Genomic DNA, 21551 nt, shown 5'->3' with positions numbered 1-21551 from the left:
ATAATTTTGATGAATATTAACTTAGAAGTTGTAATTTTAGTCTCTAAACATTTATTATTACAGTGAACTATGACATTAACCAATTTTAAATGTTTCACCTTTTAGTTATTTTAATGCTAATACAATTTTTTGTCATACAACTTTAATTTGTTTCTAGTATTTTATGATAATTTTGATTAGTTGATATTATCACTTATTATTATATAATGCTAAAAGATAATAAAAATAGATTATGAATTTTTTTTTAAGAAGATACAAATTTTGAGTAACTTTTATGAAAAAAATATCATGACTCATCATTTAATTCTTTAATGTTAATAAGAAGAAAAAAAAATTGGACAACCCACTACCTAATCCAACCCAACCCAAAAATTAATGAGATTGTCCAAACCGCTCTATTAAAATAGGTGGTTAATTTATATATCCCAAACCTGAGTGTCTACTAATATGGATTGGGTCTTGAGTTTGACCAAATTCAATCCAAATCAGCCCATATACACCTCTATATAGGGTGTATTAGCAATATCTCTATGTCAAATTCTTTTTTGAATAAAATAAAATAGCTTCCCCGAAAAGTTATTAAAAGCACGAGAACTAATTAACATATTATTGCTTTTTTTTTTAGATTTAAGGGAATAAGAATGAGTTATTTCGTACATAATACCTTCTTTTTTAAAAAAATTATTACTATTTACTAGTTTAGATAAGGGAATATTTGATTCATACTTTCTTTTTAAAAATCTGCTTACAATCAATATGTTTTGTTTCTCGAATTAAAAACAACTAAAATTCATGTTCTCTAATTTAAAAATCTGCTTACAATCAATATGTTTTATTATTAAACAAACAAGTATAAAAATCATTTCTAAAAAGTATTTCTTTTCTTTGTTTTTACTTCTCCGTGGATCCTCATTAGAATTTTCATTGCTATAACTTCTAAAAGGTTGCCTAGAGCTATCTTCATATTCAAATTTTAAAGAAATTGTATTACAATCTGACGCATCATTGATCTATTTTTCTCATTGCCATACCATTAGTCATTAGATTTACGAGAATAAGAATGGGGTAGTGATGTGGCATATATTTTGTCACCTCTATTGCAATGCATTGCACAGGAAAGGACAAATTTCAATTGTGTTACATCCTCACACACAGAGTCACAACAATATCTCTCGTCCTTTTCTTCCACCTGTCCCACTCTCCTCCTCCATTCCATATTTTTCGCATCTCCTCTGCACCCCACACCCACTCTTTCTCCTTCATTTTTTTTTCTTCACTTTTTGTTACATTACATCCACCTTCAACCATTACTATTACCATAATATCCAACCCAATCAACACAAAACCTCACTTTATCATCACTACGTACTATACTACTCACTCACACTCTGCATATATACATAACAAACACCACATTCCTCCTCAACAACCACAAATCCCCTTCTTTTTCTCCCATGGATGACTCAATGATAATATTCACAATCTTTTGGGTCCTCTTCTTATTCTTATTCGTTTTGAACCCTAACAACCAACCTCCTCTTCACCCCTCCGAACAAAATGCATTCTACCATGTTCTCAACTCCCTCAACCCAACCATCCCTTGGCGCACTCTCTTCCCCGACGATCTCTGTATCTCAGCCCCACACCTCCTCCTCTGCGACACCTTCCCTTCTTCTCACCATCGTCAAAAAAACCAAACACTAACTTCACACATTGTTGAACTCAACTTCGGTTACATCTCCGATCAAACCCCTATCCCACCTTGTTCTCTTAACGCCACTCTCAACCCTCTTCTCTTCATCTCTTTCCCCTACCTTCGCAAAATCCTCTTCTCCAAATGCTTCAACAACTCACTGAAACCCATTCAACTCGATTCATTACCCTCTTTCCCTCCATCTCTCCAAGAACTCGTCTTCATCGACAACCCGTCTGTTGTCTCACCTCTGGAACCTTTTCTCCGCAACCTCATCTCTCTCAAGAAACTTGTCTTGATCGGAAACGGTTTCTACGGCGAACTTCCGCCGCAGATATGCGGTTTTCATGACCTGGAAGAGCTTACTCTTTCTAGAAACAATCTCTCCGGCGAGGTTCCGGTGAGCATCGGAATGCTGAAGAAACTGGAGATTCTTGATCTCAGTCGTAATAACTTTGAAGGGTGTGTCCCGGAACAGGTTGGGAATCTCATTTTGCTTGTGAAACTTAACTTGAGCCATAATGAGTTTGGTTGTAAAATACCAGAAAGTTTTATTCAATTGAAAAAGTTGGAGTATTTGGATTTAAGCTTCAACCATTTTGGTAACTTTGGTGTCCCTTTGTTCTTAGGAGAATTTCACAAAATGAAGGAAGTTAATCTAAGTGGAAACTCACTCTCTGGTCGGATTCCGGAAATATGGAAAAAACTTGGAGGTGTTGAAAAAATAGGATTTTCTAAAATGGATTTGGTTGGTGAAATCCCAGCTTCAATGGGGATTTATTTGAGAAATCTGTCTTATCTTGGGCTTGATAACAACAACCTTGAAGGTTCTGTTCCTGAGGAATTTGGGTTTCTTTTGAAGTTAGCGAATGAAATAAACTTGGAGAACAACAATTTGAGTGGTACAATTTCTTTCATTTGTGAAGGAGTTGGACAGAAGTTGAAGCTGGCAGGAAATATGGGGCTGTATTTGGAAAACAACAATGATAGCTGTTCTTGTGAAAATGGAGGTAACTCGGATCAACTTAATCCCTGCAAAACAACAGCGGTTAATGGGGTTTCTTTGCTGGTTTTTGATCCTCTTATGTTGGTTTCGGTCTTCATCATTTTGTTTGTCACTTGATTTTGAGTTTTCATTTTTGTTTTTGTTTCCACTAAAAAAGAATTACTGATATCTGTTCACAAGAGTGTGACTCAAGTGTAAATGGATTTGATGGTAATGATAGTAGTAGAAGTGAACAAATGCCTAGAATAGTTCCTAAAAAAAAAGAGTTTCAAATATGTAACAGGAAAAGCAGAGCATTAAGGTTAATTTTTCTGTCTGTGTTCTATTAGAGTATATGGATTATGGATTGTGGCAATTTACCAAATCACAATTTTTATTAACTTTTGAGAGTTTAAAATCTATTAACAATATATAAAGTTTAAAGTACCTGAAATTACCATGTTTACCCAAACTGATTTTAAGTTAAACTAATCTAATAATTAGGGACGACATAGTCATTTTGTTAAATACTTAAACATGGTTGATTGTAATTCAAAAGTTGCTGAGATGGCGTCACTACAAAATTACTGAATCATTAAATTTTCCCTTATTTTTTAAATTTTTTAAATCTCCATATTTTATTAAACCAACTTTTCCCACATTTCATGCATTGATCATAACAAAAAGCTAATAATTACAGTTTTCAAATTTTAAATTTCACCTTGAGAAATGAAAAACCACTTCCCACTTTTCTAAAAAGTCACTTTCCAACTTTTTATTTGGGAAAATGAAAAGAATGCATCGTTCATTCATCATCTACTTTTAATATAATAAAGTAGAAGACATATGAAATCCTATTATTATCCCTCTAATCACCAATTTGAGGGTGATAAACGGGGACATAGATGTAATTGCATCTCCTTTAATATTTTAATTAATAAATAAATTTTTTACTAAACCATTTAATTCTTTACACTAAAGCACGTATTGAGAACATCATCTAACACCCAACAATTATGACTTTTTCTTGAAAACATTCAATTTTACTTTGAAACAATAACAACTTTTCCAATTCTCTTTCAATTTCTCATAGCATTCATTACATTACTTGAATGTGTTGTTTTTATTGGGAACACTGAAATAACTTTTGGACTCCCCCACTTTCTGTTCTTCCATTTGCAATTATTTATTTCCAACTGTTCCCATAGAAAGGAAAAAACGAACAATATGGCTTCAAAATAGTTTTTATACACTATTTTCTTTTCCTCACCGAAAACGCATGAAAGATGTCATCTCCTCACCATTCATTTTTCTTTCAGAACAATAGAGTCAAATCAAAAGCAACACAAATCCAAAAATTTCTCAACTATCTAAAAAACCATAACCAATCAATGTGGTTGCGGTGCAAGTTGACCTGGTCTGAGTGTGCGTGAAAGAGGTGGAGCGCGATGGTACTCCGGCGAGAGAAGTGGTTTTGTATGCTGAATATTGGTGAGGGTGGTTAGGTGAGAGGCGAAGGTCTTCAGAGATTCGTGGTCGACAAATTCAACTTCATCTTCTTCTTGCTACATCTGATTGCATTTTTCAAAATTTGTTTTCAATGATTTGTTGTTGTACGTATGTGTCCGTTGTTGTGATATTCCAGTCACACATCCAATTTACTTTTGATAGTGAGATATTACAAGGGTGAGATTTCTCGAATAAATTACAAAGGGGATATTTCATCAACTAGATTTGTGAAGGTGTTCTCATGGTTAAGCCTTAAGACATACCATGTATAAAACTCTACCTTCAAATTGATACATCTAAGATGACTTACGATTGGTTTTTTAGGTCTCTCATTTTCCCAAATCAATCATTTTTAGTTGTATATTGAGCTTTGAGTTATTGATTTGCTTGAAGGGTGGTAATTATTAATATTTGTATAGCTTTGAATTGTATTTGTGTAAAAGATAATTATTGGAGAACTGAATTGAAGTGACTGTTTATGATTTTGTGTTTAATGAGAAGTTTTATTTTTCTTTCAAATTGAATTCTATGTTTTTCCATGTAGTTTGTTTTGGGTATTGTTTGTCTGATGTTTAATATTTTGGTTTTCTTTTCTACAATATGGATTTAGAGAAATATGCATGTGCAAGGGTCGAATTTTTGCTGACCATAGATTGTTGTTGTTTGTTGTTACGCTTAGATTGAGAGATGATAGGATTGTTTTTCTATGAGGATAGAAGCAGAGTTGGAAGACCGAGTAGTATACATCCATTTATTATATTATTCATTGATTTGGTTTTATATATTTTAGTTTACAAACAGTACTATGCTTTGTATCATGATTGAGATTGAGATTTACTTTGCACGCATGCTGTCTTTTTAACTTTTCAAAACTTGCTTATTCCAATAAATTGCTTATTCCAATTAACTTTTTAAAACTGTCAAACTTACCTATGCCAATATATTGATAGTCGAATTTTTGCTGACCATAGATTGTTGTTGTTTGTTGTTACGTTTAGATTGAGAGATGAGAGGATTGTTTTTCCATGAGGATAGAAGCGGAGTTGGAAGACTGAGGGGAGAAAGAGAGAATGTGATATTGTTGATTTTTTTCTTCCAAATTATGCTTTTTAATTGGTTTGTTAATTGGTATTATTTTAATTTAATGTGAATTTTTTCTAAAACTATATGCATTTTATTATTGTCATGTTATATTATTGTATTTGTTATATTATTCACGTGATTGATGCCAATGGGATGAAGACATTTTACTTTATTCCATTTTTAATAATTATAATTAACACTAATGTCATGTTATATAATGTTCATATATTTTTTAACAACAAAATAAAATAAAAATAGAATAAGATTTCTCTGTAAATGAATTTCACGAGAGAATTTGATGTTATACATAATATCAATTATAATTTATTATTTATAATAAAGTAGTATACATCCATTTATTATAGTATTCATTGACTTGGTTTTATATATTTTAGTTTACAAACAGTACGATGCTTTGTATCATGATTGAGATTGAGATTTACTTTGCACGCATGCTGTCTTTTTAACTTTTCAAAACTTGCTTATTCCAATAAATTGCTTATTCCAATTAACTTTTTAAAACTGTCAAACTTACCTATGCCAATATATTGATAGTCGAATTTTTGCTGACCATAGATTGTTGTTGTTTGTTGTTACGTTTAGATTGAGAGATGAGAGGATTGTTTTTCCATGAGGATAGAAGCGGAGTTGGAAGACTGAGGGGAGAAAGAGAGAATGTGATATTGTTGATTTTTTTCTTCCAAATTATGCTTTTTAATTGGTTTGTTAATTGGTATTATTTTAATTTAATGTGAATTTTTTCTAAAACTATATGCATTTTATTATTGTCATGTTATATTATTGTATTTGTTATATTATTCACGTGATTGATGCCAATGGGATGAAGACATTTTACTTTATTCCATTTTTAATAATTATAATTAACACTAATGTCATGTTATATAATGTTCATATATTTTTTAACAACAAAATAAAATAAAAATAGAATAAGATTTCTCTGTAAATGAATTTCACGAGAGAATTTGATGTTATACATAATATCAATTATAATTTATTATTTATAATAAAGTAGTATACATCCATTTATTATAGTATTCATTGACTTGGTTTTATATATTTTAGTTTACAAACAGTACGATGCTTTGTATCATGATTGAGATTGAGATTTACTTTGCACGCATGCTGTCTTTTTAACTTTTCAAAACTTGCTTATTCCAATAAATGGCTTATTCCAATTAACTTTTCAAAACTGTCAAACTTACATATGCCAATACATTTGATATTCGAAATTGTAATGTTCAATATTTTACCTCAAATATTAATTTTATATAAAAAATAATTGCTATGAAAATAAATAAATAATAGAAAAAAAAAAGGAGATTTATGTATTATCTTTTTGTATTATCATAAAATAATATACTACCAAAAATACTTAATTACCCTAACTAAAATTAATTTAAAAGAGTATTTTGTGCCTCTATGATCATTTTTATTATTATTATTATTATTGTATTAATATCTGCAATTATTATTTTTTATTATTTTTTCTACTTTAATAATAATATCTTATTATTAGGTTAAATGTATATTTTAAAACAAAACAGTCATATTTCTGTTTCTTTATTCTAAAATAAATTCTAATTAATTATTACAGTTAATACAATGTATCTCTATTATCTAGGTTGACTCAAATTAATTTTCTAAACTTTAGGTGTTCTCCCATAAAAACTCCGTTTAGTCTGCAACTTTTCAAATCTATAAAATTATATGATTTCAAAACATTAAAATTATAACATAATTAATTAATTTAAAAATAGGCTTAAATTATTTATTTCAATCTACTAAAACATTATTAGGTACACGCTTACATGATTGAATAGTTAGAAATAGTTGAGTTACATTACATGACCAATATGTGTTATTTATATGTAATTTAATATTTTATTTGATAATATATTTTATAAATAAAACACACATTTAACAAATATTGTATGATCTAATTGATAAAATAAAAATAAATAATTACATGTGTATTATATAAGTAGGATATTCTTAATAATATTAAAAATAGTTAGACGTGTTACTACAAATAAATGTTTATAATTGATCAAAATACCAATCAACACGGGAGAAAGGAAAATATAGAAGCAAATTCAAAAAAAATATCAAATTTTAATTTATAGTAAAATATTATCAATTTTAATTTGTTACTAAACCAATATGTTTTTTTTGTGTATTATTTTTATTTTATAATTTTTGTTAATAGAAATTGTAAAATTAAAATTATAAGCAATTATAAAAATTATAGCATGTCCGACGGGCCAAACCTATTTTTCTACTATATATATATATATATATATATATATATATATATATATATATATATATATATATATATATATATATATATATATATATATATATATATTTGGTTTAATAGCAATTACCAAATTATATTAAATATATTCGTTTAAATTTTAATAACGGAATTAATTGAAAAAAATAGATTAATTGGAAATGTGGTTATTAAATTTTTTTATATATGAAAAGTCATTAAATAATTAATAATTAGTATTTATAATAAATTAATTAAAAATAAATATTTGAAAACGTGATCGTACGTTAAATAATTTTTTTATGTAACAAGAAGTTATCAAAATTAATGGAATATTAATTATTATTATGATTTACTTATTAATATTATTATTAAGATTAATATTGCTTATTCTTTAAGTATTTAGCATCATGGAGGTTAGCCGAGCAATACCACCTGCATGAGCATCAACATTGAAATGAGATAAATATATTTTTTAAAATAACAATTGAAAATAATAAAATAATAAAATCAAATAACAAATATTTAATTTTAAATTTAATTTTATACAAATAACAAATATTTTATAAGAAAAAAATGAAATTTATCTGAAAAAAATATTAACTTTTTTAATGATAAAAAGCTTACATCTATCATATAAGAAAAGTCTACCATTTCCTCATCTCTTAGCTATGCCACATCAGCCTCTCTTCTCACAAAATTCCACATCATTCCTTTCCCATTGTAGGATTGAACTTTAAACCTCCAACCTCTCATGATCTCGCAGTTACAAATTATTTACTTTCTCTGGCCATTCACATTCACAACTGCTTGCTTACAGCACTAATGACCTCATATAATGCTTCTGCCTTCCAAGCCCTCCACCTTCCACGTTCCAAAACACTTTTATCATTACTATATATAATCATCATACTTTCACAGTATCTATCATGTTCATCAAACCTAATCGTGGAAAATTTTGTCATTACTATAACCATCATACTTTCACAGTATCTATCATGTTCATCAAACCTAATCGTGGAAAATTTTGGTTTATACTATTTTTGCAATTACAGCCATTCCCACGACTATTCATGTGGAAAATTTTGGTTTATACTATTTTTGCAATTACAGCCATTCCCACGACTATTAATGGACAAACCAGAATTTAACATTTTTTTCTTTCTTTTCTTGATAGAAAATATCTTTCATGTTATTTGCAGGTTAAATTTGTAGTGTATCATTCTGAAGTACTAATTGGCGTTTCATGTTATTTGCAGGTTGAATTTGTAATGTATCATTTTGAAGTACCAATTGGCGTCACTCCATAGTATATGGTTCGTTTTTTACCTGGGTTGTTTCCAATCCCTATTTTCTATTTTTTAGTAACAATTTAAATATTGTCCTAATATGTGTTTTGGATTTTTTTTCTGGTGCAGATAGTAGAAAACATCGTCTATACGATTCGTTTGAAATAAATATTCTTCTTTGACTGTCCCGAAAGTTTGAGCTGTAGAAGTAGAAATCAAGTTGGCTGGTGTCAATATACAATGGAGAATTTGCTTGAAATTACTGGGTTATGCTTACGCAAGTTTTGTCAAAAATGTAGATATTATACTATGTAAATAACATGATATTTTATATTAATTCATAGAATGAACTTTAATTTTTTATATTTTAAGTGCAAATATTAATAAATAAATCTTAATTGATTGATTTTATGTTTGAGTGATATTTATATTAAATCTTAGTAATTATAGAAATTGTAGATATTATAATATGTAAATAAGATAATAGTATTTTATATTAATTCATAGAACTAAAGAATATTTTAGTTAGGTCAAATTAAGAAATTAAGGTTATCAATATATACAAAAGTTAGTTTTATAAAATATTATTGATATTTATTTATTATAAGGTCGAACAAAACAAAAAATAAAGATAAAATATTACAAATTAAAAATGTATACATAATTTTGAAATTTATAAGAAAATAGAATGAAAGAGTAAAGAAAAAAACATTATATTTGTTTAGGTAAATAAAGAGTTTTGAAATGAAAAGACATAAATAATTTACCTATAAAAAAATTAAATATCATAATCATTTTACTTGATTGCAACTTTAATTTTTGATTTAATCTAATTGCAACTTTTGATTTATTATTTTTAATTTTTTGATTTAATGTTATTACAATTTTTAACTTCTTATCCATAATAATCCAAGCATTATGGTCGATTTGAACGTGATTTTAAAGAATGGTTTGTTAAAATAATGAAGCAGCACACCTATTTTCTTGATATGGAAATAATTGGTATATTATTGCAAATTTTAATAAATAAATTTCATTGATTAATTGATAAAATTGATTTTATCTTTGAGTGATATTTATATTGAATCTTAGTAGCTATAAAAATTATAGATATTATAATATATAAATAACATAATATTGTATATTAATTCATATAACTAAAGAATATTTTAGTTAGGTCAAATTAAAAAATTTAAGTTTATCAATATATATATATATATATATATATATATATATATATATATATATAATTTATAAAGTTAGTTTTATAAAATATTATTGATATTTATTTATTCTAAGGTCGAACAAAAAATAAATAAATATAGAATATAATAAAATATTACAAATTCAAAACATATACATAATTTTGAAATGTATAAGAAAATAGAATCAAAGAATAAAGAAAAAAACAGTATATTTTTTTAGGTAAATAAAGAGTTTAGAATGAAAAGACATAAATTATTTACTTATAAAAAAGTTAAATATCATAATTATCTTTAGTAATCATTGATCGATTGATTGCAACTTTTAATTTATGATTTAATGCATGTGATTGCAACTTTTGATTTCTTATTCTTTTAGTACTTACCATATGTATATTTAAATTATTAGATTTGAGAAAATATTGTACTTTTATATCTTACAAAATTATATTGTTTTTACAATATTGTATGATTTACCTAAAAATAATATAATTTTGAGTAAATATTGTACTTTTGTATGATTTACCTAAAATTATCTAACTTTTTGAAAGATATAAAAGCCTTTTTAACGACCCATACCTTAAAATGAGTACGTTGGGAATAATTTAATTGATATAGAATCAATACATTAAAATCATATCAATTACTTACCAATATCTTAATTGGTATAAAATAAATACGTTACAAATATATTTAGTACTCCAATTATATTGATGTTGTATCACCAAAAATTGAGTGAATCATATTATCATTAAAAATTAATAAATATAATTTATCTCACTTGATTTCCTTCAAAATTATTTAATAGAAACTTTCCAAAATAATGAATTTATCAACATAATTTTGAAACCAAATTTCATATGGTTAGAAGATTTTTAACCTCTCATTTAACAAAAGGATAAATATTATTAGATACATATTTTAATAAAATGTTTTAGGCATATCATTGCTTTTATATATTGTATGGAGTTTTTTGATAAAAAATTCATAGATATTATTATAAAAATAAAGTATATTTTCAAAATATTTAAAATACAACATGTGCCATCGTCATTCTCTGTATAGAAAAACTAACTACTATTTTCTATTTTCACTTTAATAAGATTTCTTACTAATACTACTAAATTATTTAAAATATAAAATATGAAAGTTATATATATATATATATATATATATATATATATATATATATAAATGAAATTTTTTAGAGATTATTAAATAAAATAAATATATTAGATCTATTGACTTTTTTTAAAAAAAATATTTAAAAATAACTATGAGTGTTAATAAGCATAAGTAATCGAATGAAACATAAGTATTGTATGAATAAATAGTAATAGAATGAAACATAAGTAATGTATGAATAAGTAGTAATAGAATGAAACATAAGTAATATATGAATAAATAATATCAAAATTGTATGATATTTTTTATTAATCATACAATTTGTTTGTAATTTATAAAATTTAAAATTTAATTGAACAAGTTCATCAATAATCAATATATATATATATATATATATATATATATATATATATATATATATATATTTATCAATATATAATATAATATAATTGAAATATTACCATTAAAACTTTAATGGGTCAATTCTATCCAAATACAAAATAATATATTACGGATACACACGGGTAATTATATGGTACGCACATATGGTACTGATATTAACACATTTAATTAAATGTAATAACCAGAATAAGTTTACAATTGATTTAAATAGTTGGCTTAATTGCAAATTTGGTCCCCTTATTTTGTCTTTTTCTCGATTTTAGTCCCCCCATTTTTAAAACCACGATTTTGGTCCCCTTTTTGAGTTTTCTAATGAAAAAGAGACAGGAATAAGGACTAATTTTGCAGAAAAAAACAAAATAGAGGGACGAAAATTGCACAGAAAACTTAAAAAGGAACTAAAATAGTTATTTTTAAAATAGAGGGATCAAAATCAAGAAAAAGACAAAATAGGAGGATTAAAGTTGCAATTAAGCCTAAATAGTTTTATAAATAATTCCAAAACAAAAATATTTATATATAGGAATAATTAACTATTGATTCAAATATTTTATATATGGAATAATATATTTGATTTGTAAATTGAGTTTAATCAATTATATTAAATATTTATTATTAATTGTATTATATAATTTGATAGAATATTTCTTCATTATAATTTGTCAATTTAAGATTTTTGTTATTATAAAAAAATTTAATTATCATCAAATATTTTTAAACAATGTTAAAATTAATTTATTTTTGTTTCAAAAATATCATCAAAATATTGAATATTAATAGAAACATGAAGTTACTGATAAAAAAATTGAATATTAACGGGAACATGTAGTTATTAATCAAAATATTGAATATTAATAGAATTTTTTTTAATATTAATGGGTACATGAAGTTACTAATCAAAATATTGAATATTAAAGATAATATTAAATTACTGATCAAAATATTAAATGTATTGAATATTAACGGAAACATGAAGTTACTGATAAAAAATGGCATGTTAACGAGAGCATAAAGTTACTGATCAAAATATTGAATATTAACGAGAACACGAAGTTATTGATCAAACTATTGAATATTAACGGGAAAACAAAGTTATTGATCAAACTATATTGAATATTAACGGGAACATGAAGTTATTAATCAAAATATTGAATATTAACGAGAACATGAAGTTAGTAATCAAAATATTGAATATTAACGTGAGTATTAAATTACAGAGCAAAGTATATAATATTAACGGGAACATGGAGTTACTGCTAAAAATATTGAATAATAACAGAAAAATGGCGTTATTAATCAAACTATTGAATATTAACAGGAACAAATTTGAAACATTAACAGAAACACGAAGTTAGTGATCAAAATAATGAATATTAATGGGAACTTGAAGTTATTGATCAAAATATTGAATTTTAACGGGAACATGAAGTTACTGAACAAAATATTGAATATCAACGAGAACACAAAGTTACTGATCAAAATATTAAATATTAAGAGGAACATGAAGTTACTGGTCAAAATATTGAATATTGATGGGAAATGAAGTTTATTGATCAAAATATTGAATATTAGTGGGAACACGGAGTTACTGATCAAAATATTGAATATTAACGGGAGCACGGAGTTATTGATTAAAATATTAAATATTAACGGGAGCACAAAGTTAATGATCAAAATTTTGAATATTATCGAAAACATTAAGTTACTATCCAAATTTTAAAAATTAACAGGAACAAATTTTGAATATTAACGGGAACACAAAGTTACTAATCAAAATAATAAATGTTGACGGGAACACGGAGTTATTGACAAAATATTGAATATTAACAGGAACATTAAGTTACTGATAATTTTTTTGAATATTAACGGAAACGAATTTGGAATATTAACGGGAACACGAACTTATTGATCAAAATAATGAATATTAACGGGAACAAGGAATTACTGATCAAAATAATGAATATTAATAAGAACATGAAGTTACTGATCAAAATTTTGAAAATTAACGGGAAGAAATTTGAAATATTAACGGGAATACGAAGTTACTTATCAAAATAATGAATATTAACGGGAACATGAAGTATCTGGTCAAAGTATTTTTCTATTAATTATGCATTTTGAATGAATCATTATTATAAATGGAGTTTGTAGTGGTTTCTCATTGGCCTACAAGACAGAGCTGATAGTTTGTAGTTATAATTGAGCCAAAATAATTAATTTTCTCCTTAGCTAGCAAAAACTAATCGATTCTCCTTAGCTGATAGTTTGAGATTGGGCTAATAGTTATCACTAATTGAATTATATAATTTGATTGAATATTTTTTCATTATAATTCGTGAATTTGCGATTTTAAAACTTTTCCTTCATTATAATTTGTTAAATAAAATATTACTATTTTTATAACTTTTTCAATTTTACCCAAAACTTAATCTTTTACTAATATCTTTTATTTTTCTCAATCACAATGCGCGAAAACGACGGGTACCCGTGCGAACGCACGGGTAAGACACTAGTTTATACTAAAAAATGATACAAATATTTATTTTTATAAAAAAAAAAAAACATGAGACAATTATGATTAATAGATACACAAATTTTGTATGAATACACACATTTTCTTATGGAAGAAACTATTTGATTTATATATTTTTTAACAATAACTATATAATATAATTTAATATTTATTCGAAAAACCCCAACCAAAATTTTTTTTAGGATAAAATGTTAACATTTATACTAAAAAAAAATTGCAAATTACATTTAACATGAGACAATTATGATTGATGAATACATAATTTCTTATAAAAACAAAATTTTGGTATTCTTTTTGCATTTTATATATATTTTTAACCATCACCATTTTATACTAATTTACTATTTATAACGACATTGTACGAACCGTGCGAACGCACGGGTAAATGATTTCTTAATTATTTTCTTTTTCTTCTACTAAAGTATACATTTTTCGACGAGTCAAAGCTACTTAATATGTATATATTTTATTTACATTTTTAACCATCACTATATTATATTTATTTACTACTCATAGATAACTACTTAATTATTTCTTTTTTTTATATGTACATATTAATCTCTAACTATATTTTTGAAAAAATATATCTATTAAATATATTGAAATTTTTATTTAAAATAAGTGAAAAAGATTTCAAATACTTATAATAAGATAGGGGTATGAATGACAATAAACAAAATTTGGACAAAAAAGTTTGGTACCTGTTACCAAATCAAATAAGTATAATCACATATATTATATTTATTTATTATTTATAACATTGTGCAATCCGTGCGAACGCACGGGTAGATGACTACTCAAGGTAGATTTATATAACGATATTGTATGATGCGTGCGAACGCAGATAGAAGACTACTTAATTATTTCATTTATTTTTTCTACTAAAGTATATATTTTTAATTAGATTAAATTAATATTTATATGACAATTATAATTTAAAATATTTTTTATTTTTAATTTGTGTATGTTTTATATATATTTATTAACTATTATTACATATTTATTTATTATTTATATCGACTTTGCGTGATCCGTGCGAACGCACGGGTCCTTTACTAGTTATATATATTATCTTTCTCCACAAACTACCATCTCACTAAGACCACCTCCAGCGGTGGTTCCTCATGAGAGTTTGCCAGCATGGCAATGATTTGGGGTCCACTTTTTCTTTGCTTTGGAGCTCCACCTGGCCATCAGTGTATAAACAAGCAACGGTTCTTCAAGTAAAAAAAGTAAAATTGAATTATGCTTTAGAGCATGGCAATGAATAAAATATTAATAAATAAACTAAAATTGTGGGACCCAATATGGGTTCTTCAGAGTTGCACCATTGGAGATAAAAATTAGTTGAGTTGCTTCAAGCTGACGTGGCTTAATAGGTCCCACAAGGAACCCAAAAATAGGTTCACGGTTGGAGATGCTCTAAATAAGCCAAAACTCTTTCTCTTCCACCCTTCCCAAGATTAATTCAATCTCTCTCTTCTCTACGATTTCAACCTCGGACATAGAGGGAAACATATTGCCACATTGAAACACAGATCTCTCTCATCTTATTTTCATTCCTCCTCTCACTCACCACAAGATCTGAATCGGTTTTATCCGCCAAAGCTTCCTTCACTTCAATCTCAGTTCTTTGCCAATCACCAAGATTGCATGTACGTTGTTGTTTCTTTCTTCTCTCTCGCTTACTAATTTTCATTCTACTTTTGTTTTAATTTGGATAAATCTGATTTTTTTCTTCCAACATCACCACTAATATTCAGAAATTCGGAAGAAGGTAGGTCTAAACCATAATCTGTTTTTTCTCTATTTTTTGAATTTGTTCTCACCGAAATTAGGTTTTGAAAAAACATCAAGACACTGTATCTGATTACATGCGTTCTAACCGTATTTTTTGTTTTTATTGTAGTGACCAAATCGCTTTATGATTTCATCTAAGATCCACCATTGATTTTTGGATTCAAGCTTACGGTGTGATAATAAAGACCAAAGACGGATTGAAGTTTTGATTGAAGCTGGATGTACCAATCTTTCTTTTAAGGTTGATTCTAGGCAATATTTGAAAAATGGTTGCATTTGCTTGCATATTAGAAACCAAAAAAAGGATTATTTTTCAAGGGAGATTATGTTCTGTCGGTGTCGGATGGCTGATAGGGAGAAGAAATTATTGATTCTATTTTTTTCTTTGGCTATTGTTTCAATCTTTAAAGATATTCCTGTCAGATTATTACTACTGGGTATTCTGATTCTTTTTCTTTATTTTATTCCTAAGCTCTTAAAAGCTTAAATTCTAATGACAATAAGTTTTATATTTTATTTCAGGTTATGATAGCCAACAACCAATTCTTAGGCAATCTCTTTGGCAAATATATATCAGTTTGAGTTTACAGATTTATAGAGTAGATTAAGTAGGTGTTTGGAAAATCATTTACACACATTTCTCAAAGTAGATTATTTCTATTTAGGTGTGGTGATTACAGCGCACTCTTTCATATTCTGATTTGGCTTACAATTACAGTCATTGAGGCATGGGGCAGCTGGCTGCAGTGTGCTGTTGCGGGAGTTCAGAGGAAGGATCGCGTTGGGTTGTAGTCGGAGGTGAGATGCAGCGTCGACAAAATCTTCTGTTGTTTTCTTATTTGCTCAAGTTTCTTCTCTTCTTTGTTTTTGTTTCAAATCTGTTTGTTTGAATTAAATAACAAAGTTTATGTTTTTCATAAACTTTGCAGTTAACTGTTATGTTGTTGTTCTCTTGCATTGGTAGAATGATTTGGAACAAATTTGTGATACTTGCAATGGTATATGAGAGTGTTGTTAACAGGTTGTGAATGGTGTGGAGGCTGTTTCTTTCTGTTCCATTTTTCCAATTGCTTACACTTATACCTATACCTATAAGATATAATGTTAAGTGTTTATCATATAAGCTATAAACTTAATTACTTAAATAAATATTCATCATGTGCTGATTTCAAAATTCTTAAATCATGTAATAGGCAATCAAAACATATTTTGATTACGGCAATTTGACCCTCTTTTACTCTTTTGTTATGCCCTATAGATTTATACCTATGTGTGTTGATAGAATGTTGTCCATTTCAGATTATATCAACAGCAGACTCTATAGATTATAAGTTTTATTTAAAAAAAAATGTTAAAATCTAAAAACTTTCTTAGTACTTTTGATTACAATGATACAGGACATGTCCGATAATAATAATTTTGATTACAATAATACTTTCTTAAACTTTTCCATTCTTCTTAATGACTCCGCTTTTGGAAAGATTTTGTGTAAAAATTATAGTGATTTGGAATTGATGATGAAGATAGGATGGTTTTGTGTTGTTTTTGGAAAGATTGATTTGTTCACTAACCAAAGATGAGAACATGTATCTGATTTTTAATTTTTTTATAATAATAATAATAATTATTATAATAAATATACAAAAAAATCTATCTAAAATAGAAAAAAGCTATTTTCTAATATAATGATAGTAATAAAAACAAGATAAACTCTAATACTTAAAAAACATGTGATATCTAATTTACATTTCTTTGATTTTTCTCTTAATAATAATTTTTTTTAAATAATAAGATTTTTCTTACTTTTTTCATAATTTTTAATAATAATTTTTTTCATAATTTATAATAATAAATTTTTCCGAAATAGTAAATTAGTAATAAACAATTTTTTTCTTAATTAGTATAATAATATATTATTTCCTTAATCATTTACGGGTTCTAATTTTTAGATAACAAAAAATAAAGATTATTTTTATAACTATTTTGAATTTTTAAAATAATATATTAATTATATTGTTTACTGTTATTAAATTAAACTCTAATACTTAAAAAACATGTGATATCTAATTTACATTTCTTTGATTTTTCTCTTAATAATAATTTTTTTAAAATAATAAGATTTTTCTTACTTTTTTCATAATTTTTAATAATAATTTTTTTCATAATTTATAATAATAAATTTTTCCGAAATAAATTAGTAATAAACAATTTTTTTCTTAATTAGTATAATAATATATTATTTCCTTAATCATTTACGGGTTCTAGTTTTTAGATAACAAAAAATAAACATTATTTTTATAACTATTTTGAATTTGTAAAATAATATATTAATTATATTGTTTACTGTTATTAAATTAAATTCAATTTAATATTATAAAAACGTTAGTTTATTTTTGAATTATAAACCAATATTAAATATAAACTAAATTAAACTAAACTAAATTAAATTATAACATTAATTTTAATTTGGTTTATTTTTAATTACGTAGAAAAGTTAATATTAACTGAACTAAATAAAAATGTTTGTTTTTTTATATAATAATTAATAATTTAACATCAATATACTGTAACAATTTAACGTCAAATATTCTGATGAAGGGGTATCATGAGGGACTAAAACAATTAAAAAATAAAAGCCACATCAAATATCCTGAAGACTGGGTATCATGAGGGACTAAAACAATATAGAATCTTCAAATGTTAGGTGGCGAATCCAAACTTTATTTTTAAAGAGAATTTTTCAAACCTCGCCCATTTGGCAGAGGGAAAAATAACTATTTTCCCTATATTTGTTTACTTAATTATTTCCTTGATTTTTAAAAAAATCTCTAAGAAATTATTATAAATAATTAATTTAATTTTTAATTATTATCTTTATAAATTATTATCAAGCATAAATTTTCTTATATAAATTTTAAAATATTATTATTAGTTACATTTTTTAAAAAATTTATTATATTTTATTTCAAATTATTCATATATGATGTAATGTCGATGCAAAATATTATACCATTTTCCTTTTTTTTTGAGTGAATACCTTTTCTTATTATAATTTTGTGATTTGGAATAATCAAATATTCTTTGTTAGATTAAAATATTCTTTGGGAGTATCTTTTAATAATAATATACGGTTTTCAACTATAAAATTATTATACTTTAATAGTTATAATAAATTTTAATAGAAAATAAATTTCAAATTTTAACATATAATAATTATTCAATAAAAAACATTATAAACTTGGCACAATAATGATAGGTGAATACACAAAAATATTCAATAATCATTCATACAAAAAAAATATTACAAATATTTATTTTTGATAAAAAAACACGGGACATTTTTTTTAGATTATTTAATAATCATTCATACAAAAAAAATATTACAAATATCTTTTTTTGATAAAAAAAGACGGGACAATATTTTTTTTTTAGATTATTTTTAATTAATGAGATTCAGCTAAGACACACTCTATAAAGAAACAATTGATTAATAATATTTATTGTACCATTGAAAGAAATTTAAAGGTTAAAAGAAATGTTTATAATCAACCTATAATAAATTACATTAACATGACTATTATTATTTATATCCATGAACATTAATGTGATATATGTTTATTAAAAAGTAACATGATACATATCATTTATCCTATTTATCTTATTTAATTATACCAATTTGAATTAATTTTTTTTAACTCTATAATAATTAACTTTTTATATATTAACATATCAATAATAAACTTTGGCCATTTGCATTCTTCAATAATGAATGTAATTATTTGTTATATTTTTAATGTTCAAAATTCTATTTTTCCAATTACTTAAGCCACCACAAATTCATCTATCGACTTTTAATATAATAAAGTAGATTATAGTAAATTTCTTAATTAACCCTATAATTACCAATTTAAGAATGATAATCGGGAGCTTAAAGATAATTATATTCCCTAATTATTACCTATCATTTATTTTCCATCCCTAATGATTTCAATTTGCAACATTTGTCATGCATAATGATTTCAATTTTTTTACATCTTTCCAATACATCTTTTACCTCAATAATCTAGATTTTTTATCTTCCAAGACATTGAAAAGTCTTTCAACAACTTTTTATTTACATTAACTATAAATCTATGGCCCCTATCTCTATATTATATACTCACCCACTATGGTCTATTAACTCTCTACTTGATTGAATGATTAAATATCCTTAAGGATGCAACCATTTTGATTTGTGTGACAACATGTGCATGTGCATGTTGATATGTAACATGCTTTAAGTAAATTTTATTTTTTTGGTGTAATTAAGATAATATTTTAAGTATATTTTATGATTTTCATTTTGTGTTCAATGGAGTGTGTATTTTGAAAAATTAAGATATGTATTAGTCAAGATAGCTCATTTAATTAAAATTATTAATATTTCCATTTTAATACTATAATAAAAAATTTGAATTCATAAGGGGAATAAACTAAATTTAAGATCTCAATAAATGAAATTGATTATATTTTAAATGAAATTGATCTCAATAAATTTGAATAGTGAATAGGTTGGCTAGGTTGGAGACTGTGAGTAATTTGCATTGTTAATCGAAGCTAATTGATGATTATTGTAATTTATTAAAGTTTATTTTATTTAACCATTTGATTAAATTTGTTTGTTTGTTTTGTTAAAAGATCAATTAGCTGCTACTGCTCGGGCAACAGAGAAGTACAAGGATCAATTAGCTGTTTTTTTTTATTTTGTTAGTTTTTAAAAATTTTAAACGTATGTTTGTGAAGGGATCTATATGTTAATCTGTTTTGGTGTCATTTGAATGATACCTGAGAAAAGAATGAATAAACATTAATAATTAATAATTCACTTAATTTTCAATATTTATGAATAATTCACTTAATTTTCAATACAAATTCAAATAATTAATAATATAATAATGGTTAAATTATCATTTAATAAATGCAAATTTTCAATAGAGTTTTTTAAGTTTCAATTTCAATTTTTAATAGTTTAGATCTTAAATGCAATTAAATTATAGCAACTATAATTTTTAATAGCTTCGATTAACTATTATTTAACATACTACATGTTTAATTTTTATTCCGTTAGTCATCCAATTAATATGTGTATTGTTTAAATATATACGGAATAACTTCATAAGATAAATCTTATCCACGTAATATTAAATCCAAACGGTCACGTGCGATAGCACGGGTATCCCGCTAGTAGATGATAAAAATTTAATCGATCAATTTTGTTTTAAGATTGTTAAACTAATAGATGAGACTCTGTATATAAAGCGAAAAGAGAGTTAGTAACAAACTACCTAATTTCTGCATATTACGCGAATGTTAAATTTGATCTCCTTTGCAATTTTTATTTATTGTTTTGTTTATAGAATAAAATGATAAATATTTAATCCACTTCCATCTTTTTTCCAAGGACTTCTATGTTATTTCGGAAAGATCCTTGTATAGCACATCTCATACACACAAACTACCTTTCCCACTTTATTGCTTTCAAATTTTGAGTTTTCGAAAATCCTAAAAATTTCAATATTTTGTTTTTCATTCAAGTTAAGTGTTAAAAGACCATCAACTTCTTTCTAACTTTCAAAGAATATATCTAATAGTATT

The 21551-nt window shown here is 25.3% G+C and overlaps 1 protein-coding gene and 1 long non-coding RNA gene across 4 annotated transcripts; both read left to right on the top strand.

Moving 5' to 3' along the window:
• The first annotated feature begins 1309 nt into the window (after positions 1-1309).
• Positions 1310-2995, top strand: LOC131638922 (piriformospora indica-insensitive protein 2-like). Its single transcript, XM_058909448.1, has one exon. The coding sequence runs from the start codon at positions 1455-1457 to the stop codon at positions 2814-2816; it is 1362 nt and encodes a 453-aa protein (XP_058765431.1). The 5' UTR covers positions 1310-1454; the 3' UTR covers positions 2817-2995.
• A 12568-nt stretch (positions 2996-15563) lies between these two features.
• Positions 15564-17519, top strand: LOC131638918 (uncharacterized). Of its 3 annotated transcripts, XR_009294808.1 has the most exons (5): positions 15564-15772; positions 16027-16354; positions 16440-16525; positions 16636-16715; positions 16847-17519. It is a non-coding gene; the product is annotated as an uncharacterized LOC131638918 (long non-coding RNA). The 3 variants fall into 3 exon arrangements; XR_009294807.1 differs by having other exon boundaries at positions 16636-17515; XR_009294806.1 differs by having other exon boundaries at positions 16440-17515.
• The last annotated feature ends 4032 nt before the right edge of the window (positions 17520-21551 follow it).

This window comes from Vicia villosa, unplaced genomic scaffold, assembly GCF_029867415.1.
Source record: "Vicia villosa cultivar HV-30 ecotype Madison, WI unplaced genomic scaffold, Vvil1.0 ctg.002484F_1_1, whole genome shotgun sequence".
In the NCBI taxonomy this organism is placed as follows: Eukaryota; Viridiplantae; Streptophyta; class Magnoliopsida; order Fabales; family Fabaceae; genus Vicia; species Vicia villosa.
This window is presented reverse-complemented; position numbering and strand designations above follow the sequence as displayed.

Excerpts from the sequence above, each read along its gene's own strand:
- LOC131638922 (XM_058909448.1), top strand. The coding sequence starts at position 1,455 with ATGGATGACTCAATGATAATATTCACAATCTTTTGGGTCCTCTTCTTA.